At 37.5% G+C, this 25,226-nt stretch overlaps 1 protein-coding gene across 1 annotated transcript; it reads right to left on the minus strand.

Moving 5' to 3' along the window:
- Nucleotides 1-2,757: 2,757 nt before the first annotated feature.
- DMP1 (dentin matrix acidic phosphoprotein 1) lies at nt 2,758-4,779 on the minus strand. The gene has a single exon (XM_072623195.1). It carries the CDS (start codon nt 4,773-4,775, stop codon nt 3,414-3,416), a length of 1,362 nt encoding a protein of 453 aa, XP_072479296.1. The 5' UTR covers nt 4,776-4,779; the 3' UTR covers nt 2,758-3,413.
- Nucleotides 4,780-25,226: the final 20,447 nt, after the last annotated feature.

A 25,226-nucleotide genomic window follows, 5' to 3' on the forward strand; every position in this document is an offset into this window, starting at 1 on the left:
ACTTCAGTTTCCTCCTCTGTAAAAATGTGTAACGTAATACTTGCTCTTTCAAAGGTTGTTGTGAGGAAAGTGCATTGTGAATTTTAATGCACTATCTAAATGTGAACTATCATCCAAGAGGGCAACAATTATGTCTTATTAAAGTCTGTGGCTTGATCAGAGGGAAGATTGAGAGCAAGAAGACCAAGTCAGACGTTAATATAACAGTTGAGATAAAAAAAGATGAGGCCTCGAACCGATACACTGTGAGGGTAGGGAAGAAATAATACAGGGACAGCATCTAAAGGACCTGGCAAATGAAGGAGATGTGGAAAGGAATGGAGCGAGAAATATGGCCTCCAAGATTTCAAGCCTAGATAGCTGGGAACATAGTATCATTGTTCCATCAATCTGTGTTCATCCTTCATTTTCAAAGAAGACTGTGACATCAGGGAAATGATGACATGACTTGCACTTGACTTTGCTTTGAGTGAGGGAGGGCTGTGCAGGTTGCCAGCCTCACTTTCCCCTCCTGAGCCATCTGGGTCCAGTGACCAGATATTCATTGATGCATCAGGATGACTGGAGATGGCTTGGTCTTTTTAGGCTGGCCTTTTCAGGTACTCGTTTAGAGAAAAAGACAAAAAGAGAGACAGAACAACACTTTTCAGGGGAAAGGGTAGATAAAGAATTCAGTTTGGGGCATATTGAGTTTAGAGTGTCAGGAATGCAGCTTTTATTTGGAGATAGGGAACTGGGACTCTGGTATGGAGTGCTAGATATGTGTATGGATGTATACACATAATACATGGATACATATATGTTCATGTGCATGTATATGTATATCTACACATATATGTATACATATTCATTAAATATACCTATATACATCTATATGCATCTATAATGTGCATGCATTCTATAGCTGTACATGTAATGTGTATAATACATTACACACATCTATATGTATGCCTATATAAATGTATTATATATCGTTATATTCCAATATTAATACACACATGTATATTTAAGAGCTACATGGAGGTGATAAGAGGCAGTAGCTAGCAAGTTAACTTCAAAGACCTGAATTTGAATCCTGCCTCTGTAATCCACTGGATGTGTGACCGTGAACAAGCTACTGAACCTCTTGGGATGAATGCTCAGGAACTCTCTAAGGTAGAAATTTTAGAACAGTTTCTGGTTTCCTTCGCAAGCATCCCTGTACCAACAAAATCTCAGATCTTGACCCTTCTCCCCAAGTACATAATTGCTATTAAAATTCTTGTATTAATAACAGTGTGTTACAGAGAAATTCCTTGTGCATCTTTAAGTCAGCATAAAAAATGCATATAAAATGCTAAATAATTCCCATGTTTATTGAATAATGTTATCATCAGAGAAAGTCAAGAAAGTATTAACTGCTGTGCTATGGACACACACACACACACACACACACACACACACACACACACACACACACACATACACACAGCACCGGACCAAAAATGGGAGGATCATTGTTGCCTTGGGTCAGATGGTCTAAGATACTCAAGGGAATGGATACTCTCAAATACTTGTGGGTGTAGATGAGATTATCAGTAATAATCATTGGTATTCATATAGTGCTTTAAAATGTGTGAAACACTTTACATAATCGTAGTTTCACAACAACTCTGTAGTATCCATATTACAGGCATGCTTCTCCCCATTTTACAGATGAGCCAGTTCAACCTCAAACTTGACTGGCTCTCTTGTAATCACTTAGCTAGTAAGTATGCAAGGTGGAACTGGAACAGACGCCTTTCTTATTTCAAGTCCAACACTATCCACTATCTAACTGTGCCTAACAGAGAGAGTGCAGAGAAAAAAATATGGAGGGACAGAGCCCTAAGAGACGAGTCACATTTAACAGGTGGTGGGGAGAAAGCAAAAAGAGAGAAATTTTTCTCCTTTCTTATACACTCTGAGGTGATTTTGTTCACTGTAACCTTTTGGTTTTAGGGAATGGTAGAAAAAATTAGACTTTGTAATGTCGTGATGTTTTGTTTCTAAAGTAGCTCTTTTCCTCTATTTAATTTAAATTATTTTAAACCTTTAATTCTGATAATACTTTGGGGAAGTAATCCTTCCTTTTAAGAGAAGGTAGTAAGGGTGATGTGATAAAGTACTAAGCTTCCCTGAATTTTAGATTCTGAGTCATGGGCTATAATGATAATGATGGTGCTGATAAAAATAAGTTTTGGGTATTTTTTTTTTAAGCTGAAATGGTTACCTCCAAAGAGATAAAATATAAAGGGCATAGTTTAGAGGTTCAATACAGATGAAGTCCTGGAAGAAAATGTCAGGAACTGTGGGTTGATCTATTCCTATGTCAATCTGTATTCTCTGGTATAAAATAAGTTAACATTTTATTTTATCCTTCTATTCAATGACAACAATAGAATGGAAGTTATTTAAAATTTGTTGGAAAAGCACAACTGTTGGTGAAACAATACAATAAATTATTACCTGATTTAAGGTAAAATTTTTGTGAGAACAGTTAGAAACTATGTTATTATTAACAGTTAGTAACTATTGTTTGAAAATGGAATAAAACAAAGCATTTCATTAAACTAAAAATATGTGGATAATCATCAGTGTTTTAAAAAAAGGTACAGAATACACTTTTCTGGATATTACCTTTATTACAAAACATTAAATATAATACACTTTTCTGGATATTATTACCTTTATTACAAAACATTAAATATATCCTGTGTTGAGGTAACATTCCAAAGTGTACATAACAAGTTCAGTCGGAGTCTATATACACAGCTTTTATTTGCTATGAGCAAAAGTTACAGCTGGTCACAGAGTTTCAGTTCTGGCATTGCACATAATCCAAATTAAGGAACAGAAGCTCAAATTATGTCAAACACATAATTTGACAAATAAAAGGGAATCTCAGGAACTGTCAGAACCCATTCCCACACACCAGTGGTCCGGAATAACTCCTTTTAACATTAATGGTTTACAGAGAACCCATTGAAAAGGATAAGATGGTTGACAGAAAGAAGTCTTGTTCATTAAACCAAAACACAGCTATCCTATAATTTGTTAATGTTTTCTCCAACCAAATATTTAATCACTTAAAACTCACTTATGAAAGAATCCTCATCTCATGGCATTTCTTCAAAAACCAAGTTATAAAGCTATAACACAAAATCGTTTCTTGTTTCCACTATCATGGATAGTGTATCCTTGAGCTGATTCACATTCTGTGAACTTCTATGGAAGGGCAATCCCCTACAAATGACTATGGTGTCCCATTAATTATCTTCCAAAAGAAATAAATCCAGGTCATCTTAAGTTTGGTAGGATAAATAAATCAAAGCACCCCCATTTCCTTCTCCCTCCCCCTCCTTTTTTTACAAAAATATACTTTTGAGTTAATGCTAATAGCCATCTTGGCAGTCATTGTCATCACGGTCTCCTGTGGGTCGATTATGATAACTGTCAAGCACCAGCTTTCTACTTTCTACCTCAATGCTTCTGGACAGGCTTTCTTCATTGCTAACTGATGGACTTTCATTGGAATTCACATCTTCTTTAAGGTTACTGTTTTCCTGAAATGCTCTGGCATCATCTTCAGATTGACTATTTCCCTCTTCTTGTAGTTGTTCAGAACTACTTTCCCCACTGTCCTCCCTGGAGACACTTTGGCTCACTCTGGATGAGCTCTGAGACTGGAAGCCTTCCTGGCTGGAACTGTCTTCATCCTCAATTGACTCTTTGCTTTCCTCTGAGGTGTTCACACTCTCATGAGATTTACTGTCACTTTGATCCTCTCTAGATTCACTATTTGATTTGGAGGATGTGGTTAGATTGCTCTCCTCAGAGGAATTACTGCTAGTATCTTCCTTATTAACTTCAGAGAGGCCAACGCTCTTCCTATTAGAGGCAGGGTTATCACCCCGTGAAACATTTTCATTCTCTTCCTGGGATTTACTTTGTTTTTCACGAGAATCATCATCGTTGTGTGGTCTGGACTCCCGACTGAGATTTTGGCTGGATTCCTGAGACTGACTGTTGCTGTCTTCTTGAGATTTGCTTTGGCTGTTTTCATGGGATTGACTGTTTTCATGGGATTGACTGTTTTCTTTGGAGTCACTCATGGCCTCTTCCATGGTGTTGCTCTCATTGTTGTCATCCCAGAGAGCCTCCTTTGAGATGTGTGCCTTTTGGAAGGATTTCCTGCCAGCCTGCCCCACCAACTGATCTCCATCAGATGAATCTTGTCTGTTTCCATCCTGGCCTCTTGTGTTGTGAATCTTTTTCTTTGAGTAGACGCTGTAACGAATCATTCTAGAATTGCTGGTCCTGCTCCCAATGGCGTCTGCATCATCACCTTGCATTTCTTCGTCATCAAATGAAGAATCATCTCTGGAGTTGCTGTAGCTCTGTTTACTTCCTCCTCCCACAGTGTACTCATCACTGTCTCTGTCATGGACCTTATGACTTTCATTCGGTTCTTCTTGGCTTCTGCTCTCACTCTGACTGCTTTTGTCATGGACAGCATGGTGACTGACACCTTCCCCATCTGCAGCACTCTTTTTACCTTCTTGTTGATGCCTTTCCATGGACCCCTGGCTATTGTCTATATCAACAAAAGTGTCGTCTCCACTGTCATCTTCATCATCGTTCTTATCACTGTCTTTTATTCCACTCTTAAAGGAGCTGTCAGATAGTCTATAAACAGTCTCTTGATCATTAAGACCCAAGTCTTCCTCTGATTCAGTGCGGTCACTGTAATCCATCTTGTCCTCATTTATCTACGTGTAGAAATTAAGAGATACAGTTAGCTTACAATAAAGGCCAACCATTTAACTGGTGTGTTTCCTAGAACCACTACTCCTCTTTCTTATCCCTTGGCATTTCCACCAGATGCTTATGAGAGAATAGGAGAAACTCAGTTCTACCTCCATTTTGTCACTTTTTATAATATACAAGCCCTTTTCAAAAGCTGTGTAAAAATTAAATGTCTATGATTTCTATCCTATTTTCATAGATTTAGAATTGGAAGGGACCTTAAAGGACATTCATGCAACTCTCTTATTTCACAGATGAAGAAACTGAAGCATAGAAAAGTTGGGGTGACTGGCCCAGAGACACGTCTACGACAAGTAACAGACAGAGTCAGGATTTGAATGCAGGTTGCATTTTTTTTCACACATTACACTGTAGCTACATTGGGGAAACATATTTGTTAGAGAAAATTTTCAGTTAATCATTTTGTGAAGCAAAAAGAAAAACTTTTGTAAGGGAAAAGTATTCCATCTCTGTATTTTTATGTCAACTGTGCTTCGTCTCCCCATCTGGAGACATGGCTAAAGCTCCCTTCAAAAGCTCCCCTCAAGTGTAACCTCCTCTGAGGCTTCTCCTGATGCCCCCGTGCTAGTGCCAATACCTCATTACCTGTTTATTTGGCATAAACATTTCATATATATATATATATATATATGTATACATATATATATATATACATATATATGTGTGTGTTTGTGTGTCGATATGCATATATATGTGTGTGTGTATACATATACATATATATGTATATGTGCCTGTTGTCTCTCTCAATAGAATTCAAGTTCCTTGAGGGCAGGGATTCTTCATTTTTGTCTTTACATTCCCATCACCCAGCATAAGGCCTGACGTATAGTGGACACGCTTGGACTTGGAAGTAACCAGAAAACTTTGGTGCAGGAGGAGGCTGAAACTACCGTTTATTAAATAAAAGCATCATTAGTGTTCTCATAAAATAGCTCTTTCAAACAGTACATTACAAAGTAAAGGTGTTTAATTATTATTATCCCAGATTTACCAAAAAAAAAAAAAGGAAATTGGAACTCAGGAAATTAAATGACATATATATGCTTATATATGGCATATATGTTTATATTTGGCATATGTGTGTGAATAAACATGTATGTCCCTTGATTTAATGAGTACACATAGACACACATACACACATGTGTGTATGTGTGTTTGACATAATCAAACAACTAATAAGTGCCAAAGTCAGGTTTTGAACCCAGATCTCCAGGATCCAGGCCAAAGGCAATTACTCTTTGCATTATACCACACTGCCTGTCATCTGGTCCCTGGTATTGACAGCTACTGCTTGTAGAAATAAGCTTCAGCAGTGTGGGACTGAGATCTCTCGTATCATTAAACAGGAAATGTCAGGTGCCATTTTTATGCCAAGTTTGTCACAAAACTGGCCATCTAGGGGTCAAATAAGCATTCCAAGAAACTGAGGCAAGGCGGACCACTCAGAACTCATTGGGCTCTGAAAGCCTTTTCCTGCCTTCTTCACTGATCAGTCAACTGCTGAGGCTCCTGTGTAGAGGAATATCTCCTCCTTGTTTGTTACAGCCCTGGTTTCCAGCATCCTTCGTACCAAGGCTGTATTCATTGGTCTCATATCTTAGGGTTGTAGATCTAAAATCAGAAGGGAGTTTAGAGACCTGCTAATTCATCCCTCCTCGTTCACCTCACACATGAGAAAACTGATGAGTTGGGAGGCTCTGTGACTTGCTTAAAGTCAATGGGAGCCAGAGGTAGGATTTGAAGTTGAGTCCTAGGACTCCAAACTCTACAAGGCTTCAATAATGCTGTTCAATTAACAAATATGTCTCTCCTTTAACCATGACCCTCAAATAATGAATTAAAAAGTCTTTGATAAATCAGGAAGTGAAGATATCCTTCCATTTGTGCTTTCTGAAATATTTTTGAAATAGTTCTAAAGTTTTAGTTATCTCATAATAGAGCAATAGACAATAATTCTGTAGCATTAGTGGATAAGTAGTAGGGGAACTTATAGAATACTGACACAGAAAATCTAGTCTAATCTCCATATTAGGAACCTGAGAGTCATGAAGGGGAATGTACTACTTTTCTAGGTTCCCCCTTTGTCAACTCTAAAGTTTAGCCACACTTGTCACTTTGCTGTTCTTCACACACATAGTTCCCATTTCTATGCCTTTGCATCCCCTCCTGGTTCACTGCCTTATTGTGGCAATGAAGCTATGAGCTATACCACGTGGGGTTACCCAAGATGGACAGGTCTTAATGGAGAGTTCTGACAAAAAGTGATGCACTGGAGAAGGAAATGGCAAACCTCTCCAGTGTCTTTACCAAGAAAACCTCAGGGACAGTGTGGTCCACAGGGTCACAAAGATTCAGACATGACTGAACAACTAAACAATAACCACAGTGCCCTTGTGTGGGCTGTCACCATAGATGTCCCTTTCATCCCTCCACCTCTTAGAATCCAAAACTTCTTTTAAAGCTCAGCCCAAGTGTCACCATGAAGCCTTTCCTAAACCCCCAGGCTGCAAGTATCTCACCCGGGAAGTTACTTCATATATTGATTTTGTATTTATATTTTGTATGAGAGCCAGCCTAGCACAGTGGATAGAAAATTGGATTCATCTTGACTTTGTGTCCCTCAGTAAGCAACTTAAGCTCCTCACCTCCAAAACTAAGGGGTCTCTGAGATTTCTTCCAAGCTACTTGACTTGTTAGTACTGTGCAAAACTCATTAAGACTTTAAGTTATAGCAGGTGCAAATATATATTGGTAGAGAGAGTTGACCCATTGGGTATTCTCTGTATAACACCAGTGAAATGACACGTCTGATCCAAAGAAAATTATTTTGTATATAATTAAATCTATTTCTCCTGATAAGAAATAAAGCATAAGTCCCTGATAGCAGGTAGTATTTTGTTTTTGCCTTTTTATACAGTGTGTGGAACTCCCACTACCAGAAAATTCACCACCTTGATGCCCACACCAGAGACCATTCTCTGGCAGGTTTTTTCTCCAGAAAAGTCTACCTTGGTGGTGCCCCACTGTCCTGATGACTGACTGCCTGTCCTGGAGGAAAGTTGAAACCTTGTACCACTCCCTACTCTCAGGTGATTTCCTTTACAACCTCACCAATTGCTCAATGCTAATTGCTTTCTTTTTTTTCCCCTATTCCCTTCTTACTCCTCATATATTTGCCATTGTCTCCTCTCTCAGAAGCCATTCCACTTTGACTAGGAAGGCTTTCCTTACTTGATCCATGCTAATCCCAATTATAAAGTAAACGATTTTAGAATGATCCAATGTTCCATCATGTTTCTGAGCTCCTCTATCATGTTGCCATGGCTAGACGAGTAACCATTTGTTTAAAAATATTTTTAATTAGAAGAAACTTCCGGCATTTGAAGTCTATAGGTTGCATCCCCCATCCTCAACCCAACATTCAAAATAAAATACCAAAATGTGTTAGAATGACAGAAATGGCTTGTTTTTCCCTTTTTGGTACTCAGAATTATTGACTTTTCATGGTTTAAAAATATATATTTAGAGCTGTTTCCATATAATTTAAGTCATCACCATTTCCCTCAATGCATAAATAACTTAAATGTTAGGAAAGATTTAATTACCTGTTCCTTTGAGCTATCTTTACTTTCTTCTGATGACTCACTACTCTCCTGAAAGAAGGGAAATACAATTCTAAGTTACTTTTTTTTTTTCCCTTTAGCAGTCATAGGAAGTAGAAAAAGGGTCTCATCTCCATTGCTTGAAGTTCAGGTGTATTATATTTCCCTGTCCCATAAGATAGTTCAAGGTGTTCTAAGGATTGCTTGGGGGAAACATGAGTCAATGTAACAGGAAGAAGATAATTACCAAGGAAAGAACTGCTGTCGGTGCCAAATGATCCTGAAAAAAAGAGGAAGAAAAAAGCAAGTCACTGTTATATAAAGATGTTATGTTGCTATAAAGATTTAGAATAATTTTAGATGACTTGTCACTTCCTTGATGTATAATTTACATATTATATGAATAATCTGGAAATATTGTGATGGCATGGTTTTAAAAACAAAGCTCCCTAAGGGACTGAATAAATAGTGGAGGATAAGAGTCAAGGATAATTCCATCTAAGTAATGTAATCTTAAAAGTAACCATTTTCAATATGAAATCTAATAGTGCACTCTCGAATTCAGAGCATCACCAAATTTGTTTGAGTCTCTGGCAGAAAAATGAACTCCTGAGGAATCCAATGAGGATTCTTAAGGATCCTCTTAGTCACATATTAAATTCAACAGTTTATTAGCAAGCACCTCCCATGTACAAGACATGTTAAACATGCCACTTTCTGATGTTGTGTGACAGCAAAAAAGAGATTGTGTTCCAGACATTTGTTACAGTATGACAGGAGCAACCACTCTGAATGTAGCCCACTTCCTTGGATGACACTCCCAAGACTGCACAATTTGGAAGACCTTATCTTAAAAAGACCAAGGTCTCCTACATCTTGGCCATCTCCAGTTGTCCTGATCTATATCTGGCCACTGGACCAAGATAGCTCCAGAGGAAAAAGTGGGGCTGGTGACTTTATACATCCCTCCCTTACTCAACTCAAATTCAATTGCAAGTCATGGCATCAGCTTCCTGACATCATGGTCCTGTTTGAGAATGAAGGACAAACCACATAACAACACAACACATCTGAGGGAAAGGTAATGACCAGCGTGAGCTATGCCTTGTTTCTCTGAGAGTATGATCCATCTGGCAAAACGTGATTCTAGCCAATTGTAGTATGGAATTGATAGGAAGACAGTAGGGCTTGAGAGGGCAGATGTCAAAGGAAGAATAAAGAATCACATATTTATTTATGACTAGGGTTATTCTGCACTTACTGATTTTCGAATGGCAATGACAGGAAGGATTCAGCAATATCTGCATATATGTAAACATACATCTCCAGATGAATCTCGGTCTGCCTCATCTCTCATTTGGACAATAACCTCCTCATTGATCTCCCTGCCTCATCTCTCTCCTTTCCAATCAATCCTCCATACAGCAGCCAAAGTTATTTTCCTAGAGGGAAGGTGTGAGCATATCACCTATCTAACTCAGAAAATTCTTTTGGCGTCCTATTACCTTTAGGATGAAATATAAACTCTGTTTGACATTTAAATCTTTTTTCACAACCCACCCCAACCTACTTTTCCAACCTTATTATATGCTACTGCCCTTCATGCACTCTGGCTTTTTTGCTATTTTTTCCCACAAAGCACTTTCTCATCTATCTCCAGACATTTGCACTAGCTCTTCTCCATATCTAGAATGCTTTCTCCCTAGCTCTTTCAAAATTCAGCTAAAGCACCACCTTCTCCGTAAAAGCTTTCCTACAAAGAATCACCATGGATTTATTTTTTATATATTTCTGTCATACCTGCTTCACTTGGCTCTCCCAGAGATTATAGATACTGTTATTTTGTAGGTTTTGATAGCTAGGTGGCACAGTGGATAGAGTGCCAGGCCTGGAATCAGGAAGACTCATCTTTCTGAGTTCAAATCTGGCCTCAGACACTTACTAGCTAAGTGACCCTAGGCAAGTCACTCAACCCTGGTTGCCTAGGTTTCCTCATCTATAAAAGAGCTGGAGAAGGAAACAGCAAACCACTCCAGTATCGTTGACAAGAAAACTCCAAGTGGGGTTATGAAGAGCTGGACTCAACTGAACAAAAAAACTTTGTAGATTATCTTCCTTGATAAAATATAAACCCCTTGAGGCTAAGAACTATTTCACTTTTGCCACAGTGCTGGGCACATACTAGAGACGTTAATAAATACTTGATGGTTGATTGATTCTTTGTCCTTTGTGTTTATTTTTATTTGACCATAGAACCACAGATTTAAAGAACTTTAAGGTCATCTAGTGCCAACCTTTCATTTTGTATATGAAGAAACTGAGACCCAGAGGGGTTAAGTGATTGCCTAAGGTCATACAAATAGTAAATGAAAGAAATGGAATGTGAACCAGGGTCCTCTAACTCCAAATTCAGCACTCTTTCCCTGGTGCCATATGTTGTATCTCCCAATAGAATGCAGCCTCTTTGAGAGTGGAAATTATTTCCTTGCCTCATCTTTGTGTCCTTGATAACTAGCACATAGTACTTTGGGAGCTGAAGGTCTGGATCATTGATTTCATTGGTGTAGGGAAGATATCTCCAAACTATGTTGGTTACACACTTATATTTTAAATTATTTTGCTTATGTTGTTCCAATGTGGTTATTTTTTCTGATAAATTATCTTTATAGGGAAAAGGACCTATTAGTACAAAAATATTTATAGCAACTCTTTTTTTGGTTGCTAAGAATTGGCTGCAGAGAGGATGCCCATTAATTGGGAATGTCAAAACGAGCTGTGGTATATGATTGTGATGGAATATTATTGTGCTATAAAAAATGACAAGCAGAATGATTTCTGAAAAAGCTGGACTTGCATGAGCTGGTGCTGAGTGAAGTGAACAGAACCAGAAAAACGTTGTACACAGTAACAGCAATATTGTATGATGAACTGTGAATGACCGCTATTCTCAGCTCTACAACGATCCAAGACGGTCTGAAAGGACTCGTGATGAAGCATGACATCCACCTCCAGAGAAAGGACTGATACTATCTGAATACGGACTGAAACATGCTATTTTTTGTTCTTTTTTCTTTCTTCCTTTCTTTTTCTTTCTTTCTGTCTATCAGTCTTCTGTCTTTCCTTTTTCTTTTTTGAATCGTGTACAAAACGACTAATATGGAACTGTTTTACATTAAGGTGTGAGCATATCACCTATCTAACTCAGAAAATTCTTTTGGCGTCCTATTACCTCTAGGATGAAATATAGACTCTGTTTGACATTTAAATCTTTTTTCACAACCCACTCCAACCTACTTTTCCAACCTTATTATATGCTACTGCCCTTCATGCACTCTGGGGTTTTTTTGCTATTTTTTCCCACAAAGCACTTTCTCATCCATGTCCAGGTCTTTGCACTAGCTCTTCTCCACATCTAGAATGCTTTCTCCCTAGTTCTTTCAAAATTCAGCTAAAGCACCACCTTCTCCACAAAAGCTTTCCCACAAAGAATCACCATGGATTTATTTTTTATATATTTCTGTCATACCTGCTTCACTTGGCTCTCCTAGAGATTATAGATACTGTATAAACTATATTGGATTGCTTACTGTCTTGGGGAGAGACAAAGAGAGGGAAAGAAAGATAGATAAAAAATTTTGGAGGCAGTTAGGCAATACAGTGGATAGAGCCCTGATAGGCCCTGAAGTCAGAAGAACCTGAGTTCAAATTCGGTCTCAGACCAGACACTCGACATTTACTAGCTGTGTGACCCTAGGCAAGTCACTTAACCCCAACTGCCAAAAAAAGTTTTTTAAATTGTTTTAACATGAAATTGGGGGGTGAGGAAAAAATGTTTTACAATAAATACATAAATGATCTTTAAAAATATAATGATAAATTATTAAATTAGTACCTGTATGAATAACTATAAGCATTATAATATTTACACAAAAGATAATGTTTAAAAGATGAGATAAAAGAAAAAATAATATTTGACCCTATATTCCATAGGGAGACACTAGATTTTGCTGAATAGGGGAGCAAAGTAAAGTGGTCAGACCTGCCCTTTAGGAAAAATCATTTTGACATGTGTAGAGGTTGAGAGACGAATCAGGAGGATATTGCAGTTGTTCAAGCTAAAGGGGATGAGAGCCTGAAACAGGACTGTGGCTATGTGAGTAGAGACTAGGGGAGAGATTCAAGGTATGCTTTGGAGGTGGAAACAAAGGAATTTATCAACTGACTGGATATGTGGGGTGAGTGAGAATAAGGAGCTGAAAATGACATCAGTCTTATAAACCAGATGGATGATGGTGTCAACAGAAATAAAGTTTGAAAGAAGGGTGGGCTTGGGAGAGAAAGATAATATAATTAAATCTGAGATGAACCCATCTATGCCTATTTATCCTATGAGACTCCAGTGAGAGGTACCATCCCAGATGAAAATGAGGAATGGAATTCTCACTCACTGGCCACTGGGGCTCCAATCATAGACTTTGTCTCCAAAGGGTACCTGCAAAAGCTACCAGGTGATCTGGGGAGAAGATGATGGGTGTGCTGGGGAAAGGGGAGAGATGTTCCCCAATAGCACTTGCCCAGTTACTGCTGTGAGTTCCTGGTTAGGGTATAATGTCCTCAAAGGGGCTACACACAATTCAGAAAGGGGGAGAAGGGAGCTTGTATAGTAGAAGAGCAGAGCAGGTAGTGGGGTCTTTGGGAAGCTAGGAAGGTGAATTTCTTTGGAGATGCATCCCAGGATTGTCTATCACTGAGAAGGTGAGATGAGATTCATCATTCTTTTCTTTGATTGGGTGATTACACAGTCCTTGGGGTTAAATCATTTCCCTTGTGAGGGTCAAGTCATGACCCCTCAGGGGTTCCTGGACTCTATTTTGAAGCCCACAGGTATGAATAATTTTTAAGAAAACTTACTCTAAAAGTAAATATCAGCACCTTCACTGGTGCTGAGAGGTTGACTTGCTCAAGGTCATATAGTCATTATATGTCAAAGGCATTACTAGAACCCAGATCTTCCTGACTTCAAGACTGACTCTTGATGTACCAAACCATTTTGCTTCTCTTACTATACTTTATGGTCACTGAACCATCAATTTGGTCACCATCTAAAGAATAGTTTTCATACCAGTTATAACATTCAAATGTCTCAATGACTTCCTAATTGTGTGACCTTGGGAAAGTCTCAACCTATTTTCCTCAGTTTTCTCTTCTGTAAAAATAGAAATAATAATAGTACTTACCCTCAGAGTTGTTGTAAGGATCAAATGAAATATTTGTAAAGCACTTAGCACTATGCCTGGCACATAGTAGGTACCATAGATATGCTAATTATCATTATTACAACTGTCATTATTTAGAAACATACCCTGCTCAACTCACCTTCAATTCTTCAGAACTCTCAGAATCTGTATTTAGATATTTGGCTACCTAGATCAATGGAAACCACACAGTTAAACATTCAGAACAGCTTTCAAGGAGGCAGCTACTTACATACAGCATGCTCATACCACCCAACATGAAGGCACACTACTTCCCTGCGTTTTCCTACCAAATGGGGAAGAGTAAGCCTCTTTCCATTGGTTGTGTAGTTGGAAGATGTTACTTCTTTAAAACTGCCAGACTGGGACAGTCTTGCTTACTTCCTGTGTACTCTTTCCTAATGTGTCCAAAAGATAATGATCACACAGAGTTCACCTGTAGCATGGGAGTAATGAACTGGGAAGGAGGCAAACCTTCTTCCCTTCTTTACTTTTACTTCATGGCTCAGAGAAATGAACCTGGGGTGTTTCTGTTTCTGCTGTTTCATTTATCCGTCTCATTTTCAGGTGCAAGTAGTTATACCCACAAGAACTGAGTTTGAGCCATGGTGAGTGACTTTGGGGCCAGGAATTCAGTTGCGAAGTTACAGTCAAGCCAGCAGAGAAGCCAGTGTGCCTAAGACTTCAACCCAAGAAGGGGTTTGAACTTGGAATTTAGGACTGTGCTCTATAAGAAGTGAACTAAGCTAAGAACCTAATCCCTCCCCCTTCCCCAGATAAGTAGGTGATATAGAAAAGGAATTAAGCCCCATGTACCTGGGAGTGATTCTATATCTTTGTGACCATAACTTTGAAGTAAATATTTCTTTGTAAAAGTTACAAAGAAAGCTATTTGACTGTTAATGGGTAAGTGGAATTGGTGTACAGGGGATTCATCCCCCTACAATTGAGAGAACACCATGGGTAGAAGCTGGAGTCAAAGGCAGAGAGCCTAAATGCCTTTAAGGAGATTGAAAAACCCTGGAGAAAAGGGTGAAATGTAATATATTTGGCCTTCAAGCAGTAGAGCCTGGGTAGACAATGCTATATGCTCACGCACACATGCATGTGTATATACACATATATGTATATAAGTATACATATATACACATATATGTAAATTCATGGTACTTTGAATACATTACTTATCATTATATATGTGATGCATACATTTAATGTCATACTTCATACGTATAGTTACTGGATCCATGATTTTATTGGAATGGAAGCACTCAGTGAGGGAACTTCTACCAATGTAAATTAGGTCTGTGACTTCTCTTGGAGATTTACCCAGAATTAGACAGCCAGAATCTATCAGAGGCAGGACTGAACCTACTTTTTTGTGATTCTGAGGCCAGCTCTCATTTTCCTAAACCACAGATGCTATATATCACACTGGCTCCTAAAAATCAGAATGCATCACACATGGAAGCTTTTCATTAAGCATCTTTGATTTTATCTAAATGGAGCAAGTTTGATGGTCTGTGTCCAGACTGATGAAAATTTGAGGGTTGTGTGTTTGGAAGGTTTAATTCAGAAATTGTCAGAAAACATCTACTTACAGGAAGAGCACAGGAGAACCCCCAGAAGAAAATTAGCAGGAGAGTGGTCTTCATAGTTGATAATTAAGACACTTTCAACCTATAAGGAAGAATGTATGTCAAATACACTCTCTAGGATAATAAGATAAGTCATCCTGAAAAAGTCATTAACATTCGGAACATTTCTTCTTTAAGTCTCATTTGTGACAAATTCTATGTTTCAAAGTCTGAATGCTTTGAAATAGGAGCCACCACTTACTGTTGTCATTTTCTTCCAGATAAATAAATGGGAAAGGAGAAATTGAAGACTCTTCACTTGCATAAGGATTATGCAATATAGGAAAACTATTTGAAGTTCTTAACAAATTCATTCTAGCCCCATTAATGTAATCTAAGCATATGCTCATGAACGTTATTCTTCACATAAAAGCCACTAGTACTCCAGACTCCAATTTTAGAACCACAGAGATAATTTACAGACAAAAGTGGGTAGGTTTCTATTTTAATTTGGAAGCGGATGCTCCGTGTACTTTGTTATTATAAACTATATGTTGTTACAAATTTATATGTCTGCTAAGTTGACTTATATAAAGTATTCCAGATCTAGCAAGTTTTAATGTCTGGTTTAGTGTGGAAATCACACTATACTAATTACTTGTAAATATCTTCCAGATTACTGAAAAATCTGAGAATCATTATTGGTTTCCCATGTATTGGAAATACACATCAGAAATATAGTCAGATATGACATTTTTTTCTCCTTCAAGATGACTTCACTAACAATTCAAGATATTAAAGGACATGAAAAATAAATTCATGGCCTAAAATTTGCTTGTTCAAAATAAATTAAGATAAAAATATTAAAACAATGTAAATAGAAATTTGGAAGCCATCTACGTTGGTATGTTCATTCAGTTCATGGGAGTTGAATTATGGGAAAGGAAGGGAAGAGAAGGGAACGAAAGAGAAGGGGAGGGAAAAGGGGAAAGAGGAGGAAAAGGGAGGGGATGAAGAAAGAAAAAGGAAAGGAGGGGAGGGGAAGGAGAAGGGGAGAAGACAGAGGGGAGGAAGATGATGATGAGTCAGTGGACCTTTAGAAGGAAAGATAACTTATAATTTAGTATCTTGCTTTGTTTCATATGGCGATTTTATGTCTCAGCTATGCCCATGACAAAGGTGAAGGGATCATCTGTGCTCTCTGTTCACATCAGACCAGTATTACCACATGGAGGATAGATTCAACTTGGTGAGCTTGTGCCTAGACTCCAGATGACCAAACAGTAACCTTAAGGTGAAAGAGTCCAGGCTTGGAGGTGAAGTTCAAGAGGTCCATAGATCCTAGGTCCAGTGAATGGATCTGGCTCTTGTGGGGAAAAGTTTCTGCAACAAAAAGGTAGGACCAAGCCTGGTTTGCGGAGTGGTTTAGATGTTCAGGACCAAGATGAAATGTAACATGCCAAATGAGTGGTCCTGCATACTGCTTCTTGTTCTGATAAGGGTTAAGAATCATTCTTCTGAAAGTATAACTGTAATTATAAGTTAAGATGTTGAGTCCTGTTTTAAGCCTTCCCTTTCACTTAGGAGAGTTGTTGGTGTTTCCCTTTCGAGGAAAACCTAGTCTTAAGCCTAAAGCTAAGCCTTAAGCAATTTGTCTTGGAGATTTAACAAGCCAAATTACATGACAAAAACAAACCTAGCCTCATCTCCTTAGAGCTCAGGCTTCTTTAGTACTGATAGTGCCCTTCCAGAAAGCAGCCTGACTCCAGAGTAGAAGTGCCATTTAGGGAGAGGGAATGAGTGGAATTGCGGGCCCTGGGGTTTCCCCCAGAAACTCCTCCATGTTGTATAGTAGGATCATTAACTAACAGCTGGCGGCAACTTTAGAGGTCATCTAGTCTAATCCTTTCTTTTTTAAATGTGAGGAAATCAAGACCCAGGAAAGTCAAATGCCCAGCATTCACATATGCACATGGAAATTCAAGTATTCCCAATACCGCCTTATGGTTTAGCAATGTCTGGAGAACAAAAACAATGATAAAATTTAGGGGAAAATTTCTCAAAATTTCAAATGCAAATGGTTTCCACCCCAGAGTTTAAATAGGGCTCTGGTGACTCTAAAAGAAGAGAGAGATCATTGGTGAAATTATGTTAGTGAAACTGGAAACCAGTAACTGTTATAGTACAAGCTAACGGTCACCAAAAATGTGGGTTTCAGCTTGCCCTCCTCCACTTCCTTATCCATAAAGAAAAGGGGACATGGTTGAATAAATTTGAAGTGGGGGAGGGGGTGGGTGGGAAATGACATGGTCTCCCAAAGTTAAATCTTACTCCTTTATAAGCTACTACTTGGTCATTTCAAGACTATTCATTTACTCCCTTCAACCACTAGGGATATTTAATATACTAAAGCAATACTTTGCTAAGACTGTGGTAACCTTGGCAAGCACTGGCAGGACCATCTTAAGTTATGTTTTAACATCAGTGTTTTTTATGGAAGAATTTCACTTTTCTAGAGTTACAGATTTCTAAATGAAAAATAAGAGTAAACATTAACAATCTTAATGAAATAGAATCAAAACAGGCAAAGACCTTTATTCTGTCCCTGGGCAGAGTAAGTCATGGACACTGGTAAAGTCACTAAGGCACAAAGGGGAGACCTGTCTGCCAGATCTTTGCCATCAGCAGATAGTTCCATTTTATAGTGTTGTCAAAGAAACAAATGTTTCTTGAAAGCACTATGCTAGATAGACATACGTAAAGTGATATATAATAGTTAAGATTGCAATTTGGAAATATTTTACAGAACTAAAAAAAAAAAAACTTTAAGAGGTTCTGGGCAAGAAAAGCATTTCAAATGGTAAAATATCATTAGATTCTATTTTGGACTAGATATGTGATTTAGTTGTTATGGAGAAATTCCCTAAAGAAACTTTCTCATAATCCAGATTGCCATCTGCTCTGCTTTAGAGGTTTGCATGGGGCACTGAAAGGTTAAGTGACTTGCCCAGTACGTCAGGGGTGCAACTTGAACTCAGGTCTTCCTGATTCCAAGGTTTTTTCTCTATCCACTTTGCCCTGCTATCCCACCTCTGATACTTAGGTGTCCAAATTTGTGCCAGAAACTGCAAAATCCAGATTCACTTGCAAGAAGAGAACATGTGGCATTTATATGGTTTTACATATAAGACTTACTCTCGTCTCATTTGATCTTCATAATGAAGATAATTATCATTCCTTGTGACAGATAAGGAAACCGGCTCAGAGAAGTTAAGAACGGCTCAGAGAACTGTTTGTGGCAAGAGTCAAACCAAGGTCTTCCTGTCTCTCGTTACATATCTACTATACAATGTTCCTCCCATGTTTATTTATAAGGGAAGAAATAACCCAAAAAGAGAAAATAAAAGGAAAGAAGAAGTTAAGTTCTTTTCATTTTTTAAAAAAAGGTTGATATGAATTCAATTTGTAATCTTATATGCAAATTTAGTATCTGGAAGCACACTTGAACAGAAATGTTTTTTTAATGTCATCCTCCAATCTCTACTCAAGTGCTAAGCCATGAGCCTGGGCTGTCAAAGACTATGTTAGGGGAGTACAAACTCTAGCAGATGCTCCTAGGCTGAAAGGTCTGGGTCCTGAGCAGATGGTCTCTGGTACATTGTTCAGGAAGCAGCCTAGCCATATTCAGAGAGACTTTTCATCAGATCAGATGATGAATTGTTTTACCACATCCAATTCTCGAGGACCAGCACATAGTAGACACTTAATAAATGTTTGCTGAATTGAATTTAAAAGGCCATGTACTAAGCCATAGAGGAGTTTGACTCTGCATCCCTAGGGCAAGAACTTACACTCATGTAATCATGGATCTTTGATTTTTTTTTTTAAAAAAGATAAAAATAAAATCTACATTTGGAAGGACACAAGCAACTGGTAGACTCTAAGGTTCTTGGAACAGGTTTCTGTTCTCTACTTGAAGGCAATAAGTTACAGTCGTACAGAGTCACATCAGGCATTTACTCTAAATCAACCCAGTCTCCTGTTCTTTCTACCTCTGAATGTTTGCTATTTTTGGACTGATGATCTCTGAGGGTCTGTAGATTCAATTGTGTTCAGTATTTGTCAGGAAGTATGCTGAACATTTATACTAAACTTTTAAAAACTGATAAAAGTTGAAGAAAGGGGTTTCTAATTATCCCTCAGTTAACAAGAAAATCCAGTTAATCAGAACATAAAACTCCATGAAAATTCAGGCTTTTCTTCATTGTGCCTATAATTCTAACATAGATGTACCTGGATGAGTCTCAACCTCTCTGGGCCTCTATTACCTCATCTAGCTTATCTCTAAGGTTAGGAATTGTTACATGACATTCAGAAGAAAAACGGAATGGTGGATATTCTGGACCTGTGATTACATCAATTGTAGGGAACTTCACTGATACATATTGGCAATTCATTTATAATTTAAGGCCTTAGAAATCTGCCTCATACACTGAGAGGTCAAGGGTTCTGCTCATGATCACTTAGTGTGTGTCAAAGATGAGATTTGAAACAATATCTCCTTTCTATCCCTATAGCACACTGCCTTTTCCCTCTTAGCTCCCTTTCTCCTGGTTCTGAAAGACAGGAACAAATAATTTTAAACCAAAACATAAGTGGAAAACAGAGCATTTCTATTTTTGTCAATAGACAAGTCTTTTTTTCTTCTAATATTCAACTAAACAGCAACAACAATTTTATTAGTTTTTCTCTTTTTTCCTAGGGTCCTAGGGTATTACTCATTCTATAATGAATAGTTATTGAATGTCCTTTGGATGCATAACTTCTAATTAAAGAACGTTCTTTGAAGGTCAAGTCATCCTTAATCATTCTAGTACAAGATTTTCAATATCTGACAACGAATGTCCATTATCCGAGAATGTAAAACCTGAATTTGAAGTTTCCTTTGCTTGAGTTAATTCAAACCAAATCACAATCTTACTCCCTCTGGCCTCATTTTCAGTAGGCCTTCCTTCTAAATACCAAAGAACTTAGTTAGAAGGCCCTGACTCCTTGAAGATGTTGGACTCCACATTCAAGTATTCTGTTGAGATTAGATAAATGTATCAGAGAAAGAAACATGTGCATCTATCCCCAAATATGCTCTTGTTAAATTGATATATCCAGAATAAGAGCCACAGAGATGACGTATGGACATGTTTTCACAGCAAAGTAACTCCATCAGTCATTACATCTTTACGTTTTCTTTCCTTCCTCCTGTCTGTCATTTGTCACAAAGCACAAATTAAAGTTTCAGTGCACAAGTACATTCATTTTATTATTTTAGCAAATATGAAATAAATGTTAAAAGAACATATGAACCCCCTACCTTTGTCCCTTCTTCAGCTCAAAAATTCTTTCTCCAGAAAATTCACCAAATACTGGGTTGCAGATCTCACTGGAGAAAGGTGGGGCCAATGAAGATGTGTTTTAGCTGATTTTTGAAAATGACGCTGATAGCACAAGAATTTAAACCCTGCTCTAGCTCTTTGGTAGCCAATCAACCTTCCCTTTGGGATATCTGATGTCACAAAGTGTCACCGGGACTCCAGTACACCCACACTTCCTTCATCCTGCAGGGGCAGATTTTCCCTAAAAAGCTCTTGTGGTTCCCAAATGACTAGACTAGTTTCCATTAAATTGAATATCTTCCCCAAGCTTTGTTTTGATTTCTAAATATATGTCATTCACATCCAAGAAGGCTTGGGAGCATTATGAGCAGTGGCAGTGTCACCCACACACTGACAGATCCTGTCAGACATGAGGGAGGGTAGGAGGGTAGGTTTCCTGTTAATGTACATTTCCAGGTTGTACATGAAGGAAGCTCTATGTTTGGGCTTTGAAAATAGTAGGCATTTTTTCAACTATCAGTGCTGAGAATGCCTAGCCTTTATTGATTCTTCCTTATGTCGAGCATTTGGAAGTAACTGGAGATTTCATGGATAATTCACTCCTGATGGTCTCCTACTGACCATCCACTCACTTTAGGTACTATCAGAAAGAATTTGTCTGACATGGCATCATTCCCAAAACTAGGGTTATGGCCACAGAATAATAATAGATCAGAGGTCTAATAACACATTACAGTTATAAGTTTTATCTGCTTAATAACATTTAATCTTCACAATGCTATGAGATAGAAGAATATTATTATTCCAGTTTTATAGATATAGGAACTGAGGCTCCAAAAGGTTAAATATCTTGCCCAAGATCACATACTCAAACCCATGTAACAGGACTCAACATTAAGCTGAAAGTTCTTGTCTCTGCCTCTGTGTTGCCTCCCTATGGCCCCAAAGGACTTTTAGGAAAATAAATTGGTTTTACTTGAACAGAATGGTTGGCATAGCAAGAAAAAAAATACACAATTATTATAAGAATGGAAATGGAAATGACAACCACCACAAAACAAGGGAAGATAAATATTGCAAAATCATAAAGAATTAGCCCCCAAGAAAACTTCCCTCCCACTCATTGTGGAGAGAAAGGGTTGATAGATGTGGAACACTTCATATAATATTAGATTTTTTCCCCCAAGGTATTGATCAGTTTTGCTAGATTTTTTTTGTGTTCTTTTGCTTTTTTAAAAAAAAAAATCTGTTATAAGAAATAACTCTTTTTGGAGAGAGAAAGATAATGAGGAAAATCTAGGAAATGTAAAAACAAAAGATACCAATTCAACCTAATGGATAATAAAATATCACACTCCAAAGACCTGTCCAATAGGGACTTCTGGAATGCTTAACTTCATTATGGAGACAGTGACATGAACTGGGGGTCAAGCCAAGGGAGACTACAAGAATTACTTGAGGCTGATACAAGAAAGCAATGGGAAAAGGAAATGAAAGGAGGAGGGGAAAATCTATTTGGAATCAAGTTGGTCTGGAACAATGAGGTTCTGGGACTTCTACTGAAGTTTCTAATACACACGGAGAGCTTAAAAGAAAATCACCTAAGAAATTCAAGAGTTACTCATATCTGTCGTGAACAATCCCAGGACCCAGGAAGCATCCCATGGAGCATGCATGGAATTAGGTCTGTGCTCTGACTCCTTACTAAAAAATACATATGACCCACAGGCTCCTGATTGACCTGGATATATCCTCTGACTGGGAGTTTGTTGAAAATGCTTGGCAGCTGAGCCAGAAGGAGTCACCTCCTCAATAGATTATGAGAGTTGCAGAAAACATATACTTCCCTTTCCTGGAATATGAAGATCAATGCAAAACTTCAAAATCCAAATTTCTGACATCAAGAAAAATAATGCATCGGTCTCAAAAGAAATTATTTCAAGCACATAACAACCAGTCATGGACACATTTGTCAGTTCCTACAATAGATCTTGGAATACGTGCATTTTAAAAGACATTATATGCTTACAATCAGAAATAACTTATCCTGAAAAGCTGAATATAATCCTATTGGGGATGGGAGGGAAAAGGATTGTTAATGGAATAGAGGACTTTCAGGGATTTCTGATTAAATGAGCAGAGCTGAGCAGGGACTTTGAAGTACAAATGCAAAAGCACATTCCTGGAGAGAAAAAAAAAGTCCTGGAAAGGAAATGATGAAAGAGATTATTTCAGAGATCAGGGATAGTATGAAATGATGCAGAGGAAAGAGAGTGAAACCAAGAGAATAATTTATTCAAGGACAACTTTTTAAAAAATCAGTTTTGAAAGACAACTCTGACCAATTCAAGTGAAGCATAATGCTTCCAAAGAACATACAATGAAGCATCTTACCTCTCGAGATAGTTATAAGGAAAAGAGACACATTTTTGGAGTTGGTGTGGATTTCTTTTCTTGATTTTGCTTAATTATTACAAGGGATTCCTCCCACTGCCCCCCCCGCCACTTTTCTTTAGGTTTTTAATGAAGAAGTGGAGGAATCAGTGTTAGTGGAAGGGGAATTAATAATAATATTCCTCATAAAAGGGTGCTATTAAAACATTTTTTAGACACATAGAAGGAAATTCAGATGGAAACACAAATCAGTAGTATAATTTTCAAAGTGATGTGTAGAATTTATGTATACTTTTGAAAATAAAAGCAAGTGACATGAAATGGAGTTTCATGGTTTCATACGGAGTTCTCTTTTGTGATCTGTTATGCACATGGCAGTGATCTTTTTGTAGTGTTTAAGTTCAGAATAAAAGTAGTGTTGTTAAAAAAGATTTTCAAACTAGTTTTAAAAAGATTTCCCCCAGAGCTCTAAAAAAAGGGTATAATGAGCAAGAGATTATTATAAAAGTCTGATAGCATCCAGGCCATTGGTAGTAGCCACATTCTTTAGGAAACTGCATGTCATGGGAGCAACTTGTATCTTACTGGCACTGACATATATCATGTACATTACAGCTATGAGGCACCCAGGAAGAGGAAGAGGAAATATTGGAATGTTATAGCATCTATAAAATCTAGTCATTTTGCTTAACCAGTCTCAAGAATCAATGTGAAATCTGAACTATATGTATATATATATATATATGTATGTATGTATGTATGTATACACCAAAATATGATTATATATAAAGATTAAATTCATACAAATTGATTAATCTACTGACTGATTGGTATACTTAGGATCATTCTAATCTTAGACTTCAATACTCTGATATAGATGCTCTCTCCAGTGATGCAGATCCCAGTCAATACATGTCTCCTTATCGTGTTTGGATTCTGGTTGACCTCCTGTAAGTATATCACAGAGGATCTATCTACTTCACATGCTCAAGGCCTACCTCTAGAGCTCTTGACAATGTGTGGATACTAATGATTTTATCAGGTGCTTCTTCATTCTTCCTCAAATCTTTTTCAGAACAACCATACTTGAGATTGTTGGAGTTTTTTGGTCAATGTTAAGACTTTACATTTATCCCTATTGACTTTCATTTTATTTGATCCAATCCAATGTCTTGACCTACCAAGATCTTTTTGGGCCCCCTATCTGTTATTCAGAGTGTTAGATATCCCTCCCTGTTTTGTAGTGTCTGAAAATTTGATGAGTATTATATCTGCACCATTATCGAAATCGTAGATAAAAAATGTTAAACAACACAGTGTTAGCTATTATTATTAGAATATATACCCTTTGACTTCATTTATTCTACCAGTTCTGAATCCAAATAGTTGGATTTCATCTTTCTCCACTTGTTCTACAATCTAGTTGAGTTTTATTGTCATAGAATAGAAACTCTAAATTCATTTAGTTAGCAATGACATTTTTATTATATTGGCATGACCCATCCATGAACAATGAAAAACTTTCCAGACATGTAAGTAACTTTATTTAAGGAACATTTTGTAATTGTATATATGAAGATCTTGAGTATACTCTGGTAGATTGATTTGTGTATTTGATTATATTATAGTTATTTTGAATGGCACTCCCTCTGATATTATGTTCTCTTATATTTTGTTAATTACACATAGAATTGCTGTTTATTTTTTATTGGTTTATTCTGTTTCCTTCTATTTTACTGAAGCTATGTTTCAACTGGTTTCTTTGTTGATTCTTTAGGGTTTTCTAAGTAAGCTATCATGTTTTGTCTCATCTTTGCTTTAAATTTATTTCTGTCATTGCTATTGCCAGCATTTCTAGAACTGTGGCAAATACGGGGAGAAAGGAGAGGAGAAGCGACATTCTTGCTTTACTCCAGAATATACTGAGAAAACTTTTGGTGTTTCCTCATTGCATGGAATAGGAGCTTGTGTTTTAGATAGATAGTTTCATTATATTAAGAAAATCTTTTCTAAATTTGTTTTCTAAGGATTTTAGCATAAATGAGTGCTGTACTTTGTCCAAAAGCTAGTGTTACACTTTCTCAAAGTGCTATAGTTTGTCCAAGGCTTTTCTCTGTACCTATCTATATATAATATATATCATATTATATAATTCATTAT

This window comes from Notamacropus eugenii, chromosome 7 (assembly GCF_028372415.1).
Source record: "Notamacropus eugenii isolate mMacEug1 chromosome 7, mMacEug1.pri_v2, whole genome shotgun sequence".
Taxonomy (NCBI): domain Eukaryota; kingdom Metazoa; phylum Chordata; class Mammalia; order Diprotodontia; family Macropodidae; genus Notamacropus; species Notamacropus eugenii.

Bases quoted from the DNA above. Each gene is read 5' to 3' on its own strand.
- DMP1 (XM_072623195.1), bottom strand. From the start codon at position 4,775: ATGGATTACAGTGACCGCACTGAATCAGAGGAAGACTTGGGTCTTAAT.